The 11,864-nt window shown below is 39.7% G+C and overlaps 1 protein-coding gene across 1 annotated transcript in view; it reads right to left on the bottom strand.

Moving 5' to 3' along the window:
* Nucleotides 1–2,087: 2,087 nt before the first annotated feature.
* The window catches only part of LOC145394441 ((3R)-3-hydroxyacyl-CoA dehydrogenase-like), a 57,081-nt gene continuing 47,304 nt past the window's right edge, over nucleotides 2,088–11,864 (bottom strand). The window contains exon 6 of the mRNA XM_080268303.1: nucleotides 2,088–2,249. Coding sequence (XP_080124429.1) covers nucleotides 2,158–2,249 — 92 coding nt within the window. The 3' untranslated portion in view covers nucleotides 2,088–2,157. The remainder of the gene's footprint in view (nucleotides 2,250–11,864) is intronic.

Raw genomic sequence — 11,864 nt, 5'->3', positions numbered from 1 at the left:
GCCAACATGAGGTCGATCCCACATATCTACCTGGACAGCTAGAACATGAAAATAAATAACCCACATTGGACCGGAGGTTAATGGGAACTAAAAGGGTATGTTTAGGAAAGCTGCCAATAGTACTCTTGTTGGTAATGATTATCTTAAAAATTAATTTGTGGATAACAGTCACGGAGAAGTTTGTTTAGTGTTCTAATTCCGTAGGTTAAAGAATCTATGTATTGGAACTATGTTTACATACACCCTTTATCGACAGTGTGAACTGGCTTGTTTGGGGAAAACTTTGAATTTAGAAACCTGCTCACTAGTTTCCCAAAAAAATGGTCGGGATATTTATTACTGGCAAAATTGACTCAAGAATAAAATTTCGGAGTGGAAAATGAGTCATAAGAAGCATAAATTGTTCACCTTCTTGAACAAAGTAGTTATACTGTTAATCTTAAACTGAACAGGATGTAACTGAGAAAGTTTGTTCTTAGGGCGGTGAAAGTAGGTTTGCGGCAAACACTTGTAGATAAGTGAGTGGAGTGATTGGTAAAGAGAATGTCAATGAATGGAGAACTTTTAATTTTTTCAACTTCATGAGTAAAATTTATGTTGGGATGTTGGGAGTCATCATAACCCCCCAAAATTGAATGTGAGCAGGGTTGTTCAATGAGAAAAGTGTCGTCCATGTACCTTCGGTAGAAAAAAAAAAATTGGCCTGAAATCACGGGGATAATTAACAAGCCAGGTTGGTTCATTGTGGCAAAGAAAAGCATTCGCATGTGAAGGACTCAGTGGTGACCCCATCACCACTCCACCCATTTGAGCAAAAAGTTTATCATTATGTGTAAACAGGGATTGGTGGGGTAGCTTCTTCCAAGAAGCTGTACAATGATTTCCTGTTCAAGTCAAATGACATGAAAATAGAAATACTGGTGTTATGTGCGATGAGGCGAGTCGTTTCATGCAGGGGAACAGTTGTAAACAGGGTTTCTACATCAAAGCCAGCCAGATTGACTGGGTGATAAAATTTCAGAGAAGTGACCTCCTTGACAAACACTGCAGAAATTCTGAACTATATATTGATTTATAGGAAACGGATCAGGGGAACCAAAAATTTTGCTGTATTACACTTGAAAGTACCTATAAATGAAATGATGGGTGTTTAAGGTATGTTAGGCTTGTGTACTTCTTGGTAGACCATAGAGATCACCAGGAACAGAACTAGAAAGATACATACTAACAATTGTTACTATAGTGTGCGATCTACTGAGACAGTTATTCTAGAGCTTGCGGTTAGGATAGGATAGGTAATGTTACGTTAGGGTAATTTAGGATAGGTCAGATCAGTCTGGGATAGGATAGGATATAATAGGTTAGGTTAGGTTAGGTTAGTTTAGGACAGGACAGGACAGGATAGGATTGGATAGGATAGGTTAGGTTGGGTTAAGTTCTGTCTTGTCCTAGGCTAATGTAACTTAGCCTAACCTAACCTAACCTAAGCTATCCTAACCTAACCTGTCCTATCCTAACTTAACCTACTCTATCCTAAAGTTCCCCAGTAGACCCCACGCTATAATGTAAATGTCCCAATAGAAAGCACATTATAGAAGCACCGACTAATAGTCGTACTGTCACCAATTCATTATTAATACTTCTTAGTAATCTGTTTAGTTTATCTTCATGCACAGGGATGGTACAAGGAATATCAGAATTGATGATCTTAAATTCAGAGGAGTCACTCAGAATGTAATTAGGTTTTAATTCATAATCATCCTTATTCTAGATAACTACGTCCCTTCCTTGTCGGGACGAATAATAATCATTTCATCATCATTTCTGAATGATTTCAAAACCTTACGAAATCCGTAGTCCTCCGTTTCTTTCCATGTGTACAGTACTGTTTAAAAGTAGTTTCAGCTAAAGCAGATTCATTTTACCACACGTAAGTCCAGTCTTGCTTGAAGATGTTGTATTTCTTTAAACCTGAACATAATCTCTCAAAAGGTAAGAAGAACTTAACATAGTTAAGCGAATAAGAAGGACAGCAAATTCCAGGCATAACGAAAAAAAACATCGAACTAAAATCAATCGTTCAGTCAGTACAGATAAAATCATTTTTAATCTCTCCACAAGGTCTTTGACTGGGGAGGAGAAAGATGTGTATGGCGATCACATGGCGTATCCTCCCGTCACCTCAACACAGGCCCCCACCATGTAGCTGCTCCGCTCGCTCAGCAGAAACGCCACCACTTCAGCCACTTCTGTATTTGGCGAGAAAAAATATGGTATGAACAATTTAAAACTGAGCAAGTTTGTTAAATTCGTTATGTTTGTCCGTTGCCTAAAAGTGAAAATAGGGACCTGGATGTAAATCGATGGTTGTGTAACGTATTATGGGGAAATGTATGGGTGCTTTCCTTCTCTGTCACACTTGTATGTGTTTGTGATTGTTTCTTGCCACTAAATACTGCCTGCGCATGTTGGATTGAGCCGTGACACTAGTCTTGTTCCTTCCACTGAAATTCACTTCCTGACCAACTAATTCTTCCTCTGTCCCCCTCTTTTCTACCGATTTGGTGGTTTGCCAGTAACATCTGGTTCTTTCCTTTTCCGTCACATAGGCTGTATCCTCGTTAGAAAGCTGGCCTGAAAACTTGACTGTGATACGATAATAATGGAGCTTTGTGGCTGAACCCATGATTCATCAGTCTTGTAATTTGATTCTCTTTGCTTACTTATTTTTTTTCCCCCTCAGACCAACCTCCCAAAATGCCTCTCATCATACATCCAGCCCTCATCCCCTACCTCCCATCAGTTATACATAACTGCGGTTTCCAAATATGAACAATAGAAAGGTTCTACAGCAGCACTGCATTTTCAGGCATTTGATTGAACTTTAACTTTATGAGATAAACTGGTTACAAGTCAAAGGCCAGTTTAGGAACGTACATATTTTTAACTTCTTTTACAAGTAATAATAAGGTAGACACGGTTCTTTCATCTCCCCGCACATGCACACACACACATGGATGGCCAAATTCATTGAGTGTCCCTAGCTGCATCACTCATTTATCGAGTCACTGTACGATTTTAAATGATGAACTCTGGTAAGCTGCAACCACAGAAATATATGGGTGTCAAATGGGGGATAGTGTGTTGAAGGGTCGGAGTATTAAAGGTGCCTGGAGTGTATCTGAGGTGTGGGTGTTTTGTGTTTTGGGTGTGTCTGGAGTATATTTGGGAGGTTTGTCCAAAGACAAAATATGCATTACAGTGAAAGTGCCATACTGCACAATCATCAGCATAGAAAGAGTACAGTATTTAAGATTTCTGGATGGGGGCTGAAGACGGAATATCATGTTACATTATACTAAACAATGTATGAATAAGCATCCCGTACTTTCCTGAGGTACCCCATTTTCTTGAAAAAAAAAAAAATGTTATCTTCCAGGGCAATTTGACAGACAGTTTTGTCACTTAAAAAAATGGAAAAAAAAAGGAAGTTACCTCTTAAACCAGGAGCACAGAGTCTTCATTAACCCCTTAACCGCAGGGTTGTCAGAAGTGTGCCGTGCACGTCCCGCGGGGATAATCGCGCTCTGACTGACTTTCTAAAATTATTTCCCAAAAATGAGTTATTAGTCCTAGAATATTATAATTATATAAGCATATGGCACATACCTTCAACTTTCTCCTGTGATTTTTGTTGAGCTTTCGTCGACTACCGTAAGACTTATGGAGACTTCTGAAGTTGGGTAACGAAGTCTCCACTTTACACTTCCCGATACCCTGTAATATGGTTACCACTGCCTGATATTATAACTACAAACACTATTCTATGAATTCAAGTAGTTTGGAATTCATTAAAAAAAAAAAACACTGTGAAAGCAGCGTAAATTACGAGCGGATATGAGCTTTCCACCCACACTTGTTCCCCAATGGTATTCTGAGGCGGAGCTGTCATTTATTATTCATAAACACACTCACACTTTATATTCCTAGTACTTTATTACACTTATTTATATATACAGTATTTATCCATAAGTTTCTCACAGCACTAGTAGTTTATTTTCACTACGGGCACTCATTTTCTCGTTCAGTAAACTGGCGTAGAGAGTGAAAGTTTTCACTTTCACTTTCATTACTCCAAGTATTTATACACGCTAGAGCAAAGCATGATATTCACTTTCACATTCATTTCTCCAAGTATTTATACTTATATTCTTATATTACTAACTATTTACGTTTCTATTTACATTCTCTATTTTATTTACATTATTTACATTTCTATTTTATTTACACTATGTTATGCACTGTCACTTGCAGTAACTTATAAATCTATTTTCCACTGTTCAGTTATATTTACATTCATTGCTTTCACTTACTATTTACACATTATTTACATTTCCATTTGCACTGTTTTAGAGTCACCAGAAAGATCGTTGTCACTGTCCATCATTATCATTGATAAATTAGGCAGTTCATGTTCCACAGCAGAGTCACTTAGCCCTTTATCCCTTCCCACACGAGGTTTTGTAGGGGTAGATGTCACAAGGCCCTGTGCAGGGGGGTAAGGACAGGCACGAATAGGAAGTGGTTTCACCTTGAAAGACGACAGTAAACTGAATGATGTGGCCTAGGGGCACGGAAGAGTTGACAATGTCAGCATGGTGACAGCTGCTATTTTATATGCTATATAATGATTGGCAGGAAATCTAGACAATACATAATAAATTACTTAGTTCCAGGTGAATGTAAATATCACTTAAGCTTCTCCCCTTCCTTTTTTATATGTATTTTTGTTACGAGAATAGGTCATACGACATATTTCAAGGGTAAATAAACAGAGAAAATTAGCGAACAAGCGCACGTGGGGTGTTTCCAGGTGATTATTATCCCATTTCAAACATATGGCAGTATCAATTACCTCTTCTCTTTATGTATTATTATGTATAAGAATAGGGCATAGGGCACATCTCAATGGATAAAATGAATGGAAAAATCTGTCCAGGATTTGCATAGCAGCTGGGCAGGTGGGAGGAGAGGGTAATAGAGGGGAGGTAAGGAGGGGAGTCAAGGACAGGGGGAAAAATGGCTATATTGTCAACAGTGGATGGGAGTGCAGATGACATTAGCAGAACTGAGTATAGCTGGACACTGGTAGTACTGATAGATGATACAAGCCACCACTTGAAAGCCTGGGAGAATTCAAAATAACACAGAATCACAAAAGTGACGCCCTGCAGTATGATCCCTTGCTCCCAAGCATCACGAAAGTGACGCCCCATGGTTAACCCTTTAACTGCGGGTGTCATCCCAGAATGACATTGCAAAAACTGGACCAAACCGCGGGTGTTATTCTGGAATGTTTGTGAATATTTTGAATACCGCGCGTTTTTTCCGCGCGCCAACTGTTTCAAGGGAGAGTAGCTATTAAGTTCTTTCACTCCAGGCGACCCCCACCTCCCTCCTCCCACCCCCCGGGCTCCCACCTCCCACCCCCCGGGCCCCCCACCCCACCCCTGACCAAACACGCATCAGTATCTGTCCAGCTGTGTGAGTGACAACACCGCTGATATGGCAGTGAAGTGCAGGCAATTACAGTGCCTTTTACCTGTCTCAGTGAACACAGAGTGGGTGTTTATCGTATGTGCAGTGTTCACATGTGTTTATAGTATTATTATAAGAATGAGGTTGGCATTTGGTAATGGTGTGTGAGCGAAAAATAGTGATTTTAGATCGCTCACTTCACTGCCCATCCAGTGATAGTCAAAGAAATCATGAAACCTACATCATTGCAAAGCCGAAGGTTAGTACTTTCTAATGGTAACTTATTTTTCGCTCTAGATTTATTCTGTGCAGAGTTATAAAGGTTTAAAGTTTGTTTACATTTTGGCTGGAACCCCCGTGGGGGGGGGGCAGTTGGGTCAAAACAATGCCTGTGGTTAAAGGGTTAAGGGGTTAATATGCTGTGTGGCAATGTCATGTCGTAGGCTTTATGGATATCCAAGAGCATCCGTATCATGGATTCTTTATTGGCAAATGCCTCCAAAATGCAATGCTACAAATTCGTTAAATGATCTAGTGAACTTCTGTATTTACAGAAGCCACATTGTCGATCATCTAACAGTCTTCACTCTACAACAAAATGAGGCCTATCATCAACCATGCATTCCATGACTTTACATAGACAAGAAAACAGCACTATAAGACGAAATGAAATGGGCTTCATAAGACGACCAGCCTGTTTGGGTATCAGTATAACGTGCACAAAATGCCATGAGTTTGGGAAAATTCAGGACACCCAAAGCTGCTTGTACAGTGCTAACAGCTTAATCAAATTGTCTTGATTGGGATGCTGGATTATGCCATACGTGATGGTATCTGGTCCAGGACTGGTGTCTTTATGGGATTCTTGGGCAAGGAGATGTTTATGGTTGTATGGGGAGTTTACATCTTCTGTAGCAAGGTCTCTTACTCGTAGCTCAGCCAGGCGTTTATGGTCTTGAAAACGCTGGTCATAACTGGCTAAGGTACTTATATGAGAAAAACTCCTGGCAAGGATGTTAGTGATGTCCTTAGGATTGTCATATATGTTGTTGGCCACCTGCAGAGTGGTCATGGGGTTATAAAGAAGTTTATTATTTAGTATGTTAATAATGGACTAGACTTTCGTCACTGGGGTTAAGCGATTTACCATGGACACAAAACAACACCAGCTATGTGCAATGTAGAATTAATTAAATTTTGGGCTTTACATATATGGGCTCTTCAGATATATATAAATTGGTGATCCTTGAGAAGGATCCCTTATGGATTTCTTAATATTTAATTCTGGAAAAGGAGGATCTAAAAATCGTCGACTGAATAAGAATGTCAGATGGGTAATGGATCAATTCCTGAGGAGCAGTCATAAGGTTCCCACTAAAAATCTTGTATAACTGGGGAGGCCAGGGATAAGTCTATGGCCGAAAAAAAATCCAGTACGATCATCTGCACAAATCGCTTTACCACCACTCAGAAGACAGTGGCTGGACTGTATTATTAGGTCAGCTCCTTGTTCTCCATGACTATCCATCCATCTTTAAGCAACCTGACTGATAGAGATGGGCATTAAAGTGGCCCAACACTAGCTAATTTCGGGGAAGGTGGTCAAAATCATGCATCACTACAAATGTGGAGGACAGCAGAGAGAGCAAATAAACAGGCATGTGAAGAATTTATAACCACTTCTGTTTGTGAGTGTGATATGCCTGTATGTATGGCAATGTCTTGACCATCATGTCTTTGATACGAATGGTAATATTTGAACTGCAGAGATTAGGGTGATCTTCCAAATGCAACTCCTGTAAATAAATAATGTCTGGCCTCTGTATGGTATGGATAGCAAGATTTCTTTAGCGTGTAATTTATTCCTGAGAATCCTATGGTTCCACTCCAATACAGTGAATGCCAGTGTTTAAGATTTACGGGGTGGGCCATTGTGCTTCGTCTTTTATGTCGCCTGGCAACGGGTGAGAGATTACAGAAGGACGTATCTCAGTGCCTGCTGATGGAAACCTCCATATTATCATCGATAACAAGGCTCCCAGACTCTCTTGAGAAAGAGCTAACAATTTCCTCCCTCCTTGGAGCAGGAGTAGGAGGTACATGAAGACGTGACTACTTGGTATGGGTGATCAGATTAATCTTGTAAGGCTTGTCAGACTTCGATTAAGGTGGTACTGACTGAGAAGTTGCAGCAGCCTGAAAGTAAGAAGCTGCAACAGGAATAACAATAAGAGCTGGAACGTACAGGAATATCAGACCAAGAGGCAGAACGAGTGACAAGAGTACTGGGGACAGGGTCAGTTTGTGTCTCCACTGTGCAAAGAACAGGACGGCACACAACTGCCGATGCAGAGGAGACATTAGGTTTGGGAGTCGCATGCAACTCCCTCACCTTCCTAGCAGCATAATAGGATATGACCTCCATTGCCTTCACTGTGCAGACTTTCTTCTCCTCCTTATAGGTGGGACACTTCCTCAAGGAAGTGGAGTGACGACGCTTGCAGTGAAAGCAACTTACAGACTCGGAGTGCAGTGTTCAGCATCATGACCCTGAACTGCACACTTGCCATACACTGGCTGAGAAGCCCGACAAAACTTGTCTTTAAGTACATACAATTGAGATCTTAAACAACAAAGAGGGTTAGGGATATATGGCTTGACGTTAACAATTTAGCAACCAACTTTGACATGCACAGGGAGAGAAACTTAGCCAAAGGTCAAGATACTGGTGGCAGTCTTAGTCCTCTTACCTTTCGAGAATCTAGTTATAAATCTAACATCAAGTACATGCTGCTGAGCAAAATCACGTATGATGTCGTCCTCTTCCATAGATATGAGGTTCTTACAGGTGATAACACCCTTGCAGGAATTCATGGAACCAGGATCCTCGGTTCAGCATCATAACAATGAAACTAATGCAGCTTGACAAGTCCTTTACCTGAGAGGAAGTAACAGCCTTAACCAGAAAGTCCACTAGCAAGTGTTATCAGTTGTTTGACCTGCTTGCATAGTTGTCAGTTACTCTCTTAATAATTACAGGATTCAGATCAGTCAGATCAGTCAAGGAAATGGAACCGACAGCATGTAGAAAGCATTATTTACAGAAATGTAAATGTATTTACAGAAACTAGTCTGGGGCCTGTCAGTATGTGGCACATTCAGGAATCCGTATGGACAATCTCCCCCCCTGAAGATGGGAGTGGCAGCAGAGATGTTCACCATAGTAGCCACCTCTCCCCCATAGGGGGAAGTAGGAAGAAAAAGAAAAAAAAAAAAGGGCAAGGGACAAAATACCCATAATAAGACAACTAAGACTGATCAGTGAAGGGGTCACTCCAGAGGAGTAAGGAAAGGCAATCTCAAGAAACAGATACAAACACCTAATGACACTCTAGACAAGAAAGGGAGGAGAATAAGTACTAGCTACCTTAACTTAACAAGTCCATGGTGAACAAAATGCTAATGCCTGTGGGTCTGAACTGCAGCTAAAGGAGAGCAAAACACGCACGTCCGTACCCTCAACAACCACGCTTCAAAGTCCCTCTAAACAAGAGGTCATACAGCCGTGGCATTTATACCCCTGGAAATTCCCTCTCATTTCTCGTGTCACAGCCTGATTGGCTACCTATACTCGTAGGAAAATTACGTCGTCCTACTCAAATGCCTGGTTAGGACACGAGTGCTGTCCTTGTTGTACATCTACAAAGGCTGAAAATCCTTCACTATGGATAATTATATTTTTCACGCAAGTGTGTGCTGCTGCCAGCATTTCTATAATTTGTTTATTCAGATAATTCTCAATGTAAGTAGCTTCTTCCCACTTGGCCAAATGGTTGTGCTGATCTATGTGCAGCACTAGGGAGTTAATACTCTGTTACACTGGACATCTGCTTTGTGTTCTGCAATCCTTGTACCCATTCCTCGTCCTGTTTTTCCTATGTACGTATTTGAGCACACACTGCAAGGTTTTCTGTAAACTACACTGCTGTCATTTCTACTTCCTTGCACTTTTGTTTTGACTATTTCTCCTATTTTACGTTCTAAGGATGCTGCGATCCGAAGGCCTGCTTTCTGTAAGTACTCACTGATGTCCAAAGGTTTGGCTGAGTTGGGGACAGATGCATGTCTTGTATTATCATCATTTGTTTGAGCACTGGCGTTTTCTCTTTTCTTTTTAATTACATCAATAGTCTTCCTTTTTTGGCATAGCTTCTTAAAGGTTTCTATTATGTATTAAGAAGCAATGTTATCCAGTTGGCATGATATTATAACTAATAAGGAAGTGCAAAGGCTGGTCCCGTTTTACTAGTAAAAATAATAACTACATGTGTTCACCACACTTACTTCAAGCAAGGAAGATATACAGTTACAGTCCTTGTACAGCATTATACTTATGAAATAGTATGCGCAAAAATGCAAAGGAGTCTCCTGTCCGACGACACGCATATTAATATCTCAGTGTGCTATGGCCGTATAATAAACTGGTGATACCAGCCAATATCATAGCCGCCTCTGTATTCTGTCTTAGGGGGATTGTTGTATTTATGTGGAAGAAGAAGATACTTAGAAATATTTTATGCACAGTTCCTACGTTTGTGTCGCTCCAGAATGGTTAGGTTCAACGTTTGTGTCATTCCAGAATGGTAAGGCTATTTCTCTTGGTTTGATGTCTTCCCTTTAACTATATAAATTAGTTAAAATTAAAGGTTTTGGTGTAGCACAACGCTTAACTGCTGTTTGGGGTGAAACTGATAAGTGTTACAGACAGGGTTGGCAAAAAAAAATCCACCTTTTTTTTTTAAGCCCAACCCACCTGTTTTTTTTTCTGGTTTTTCCACAAAATACCCCCAATACCCAGGCAAAAGTGTTTTTTTTTCAAAGTTTACCTTAAATTTAAATAAAATAATGTTTCTGCTATACATAATTATGAATAGTCCAATAAAATCTTATTTTTCACACAGTTATTTGAATGAGGGAAATGAACACAGTCATGTTTTGACCTGTTTGGCTGTCATCCTTGGCCTGCCTGCAACACACCAAAACATTCTTCAAACATGAGAGGCTTGAGCGCACTGCACAACTCATGAGCTGGCAAAGATCAGTCCACATTATACAACAGTAGGAGAAGGAGTCATTTGCCTTGCTATTCTCCTTTTCTTTTTGGTAATTATATACTTGCATTTCTCAGTCTTCCAAATAGTTATTATTGAAAGTTCTGTTGCATAAGTGATTTCACACATTATCTTAACAGTAATAATAGCTTTTGGTAACCAAATATCTAAGCTTATATAATACAACTATTTTAAACAGAAAGGAATGTTTATATTTCTATAGAATTATTGATATTTGGTAATGATATGAGACAACATATAGTATAAGTTAACTCCAGTAATTATTACTGCTATATAACAAATTTACCCCCCTCCTTAATCAAACGAAAAACCATATCTATGAAAAACAATTTTACTTTTAATTTATAACTTTCAAAATTAGAGACAGGTAGTGCTGGCTGTAAAGTTTGTATTCACCAGATGAAGATCAAGGAAACTTACCTTGAATTGAAGCTAGTTACTTTTAGGATTCTTTAACCCAATCTTAAGCACAGGTGTCATGTTTACACTCATTTTGTAGAAAAAAGTGACCAAGGTATTAGTAAGAATTAAGAAATTGAGTGCAAAATTTCTTGTTTACTTCAGAGATCAGAAATATGCCTCACACAGCTGGTTGTGGTTGAAAAAAAAAACAAAAAAACAGTAAAGTGTTTTTTTTTTTTTTTTTTTTTCAAGTGGGTTTTACTGAAAAATCCCGGGTGGGTAAAACCGGGTTAACCACTTTGGTGCCAACCCTTGTTACAGAAGAAATCTGCCACAGCATGATGAAATGAACGCCACCACCAAATTATTAACAGTTCAGGTGGAGTTGAAAGTAAAACTTACTATACCCCAAGTCATGTTTCAGTGCAAATAATTGAGCTAGTGACAGTTTATCTCCCTAGTCTACTGTGTAGAAGACATGAAATGAGATACAGAGATCTACTACATCCTCTGGAAATCAGTAATGAATACCTCTTACCATGCTATTTATTTCTATGCCATGACAATCTTCCCCTCTGTGTGGTGCTGGCACCACATAATGCATAACACACAGGGCGAGAAAAGACGAGCAATATACACATTCTGTTCTTAGGGCATCCGCAGTTCTGGTACTTATGTGTGATGGTCCTATGATACAGTACTAGTTTGGTGCACCTTATTTGGCTGCAATACGTTTATTATTCACGTATTTCTTTATGAAAGATCCGAAGAAAGACACGTCTGTTGCAGGCA

This window comes from Coenobita brevimanus, chromosome 27 (assembly GCF_032717465.1).
Source record: "Coenobita brevimanus isolate Jiangsu-jjx chromosome 27, ASM3271746v2, whole genome shotgun sequence".
In the NCBI taxonomy this organism is placed as follows: domain Eukaryota; kingdom Metazoa; phylum Arthropoda; class Malacostraca; order Decapoda; family Coenobitidae; genus Coenobita; species Coenobita brevimanus.
The sequence above is the reverse complement of the archived record's forward strand: the minus strand, read 5'-3'. Positions and strand labels throughout refer to the sequence as shown.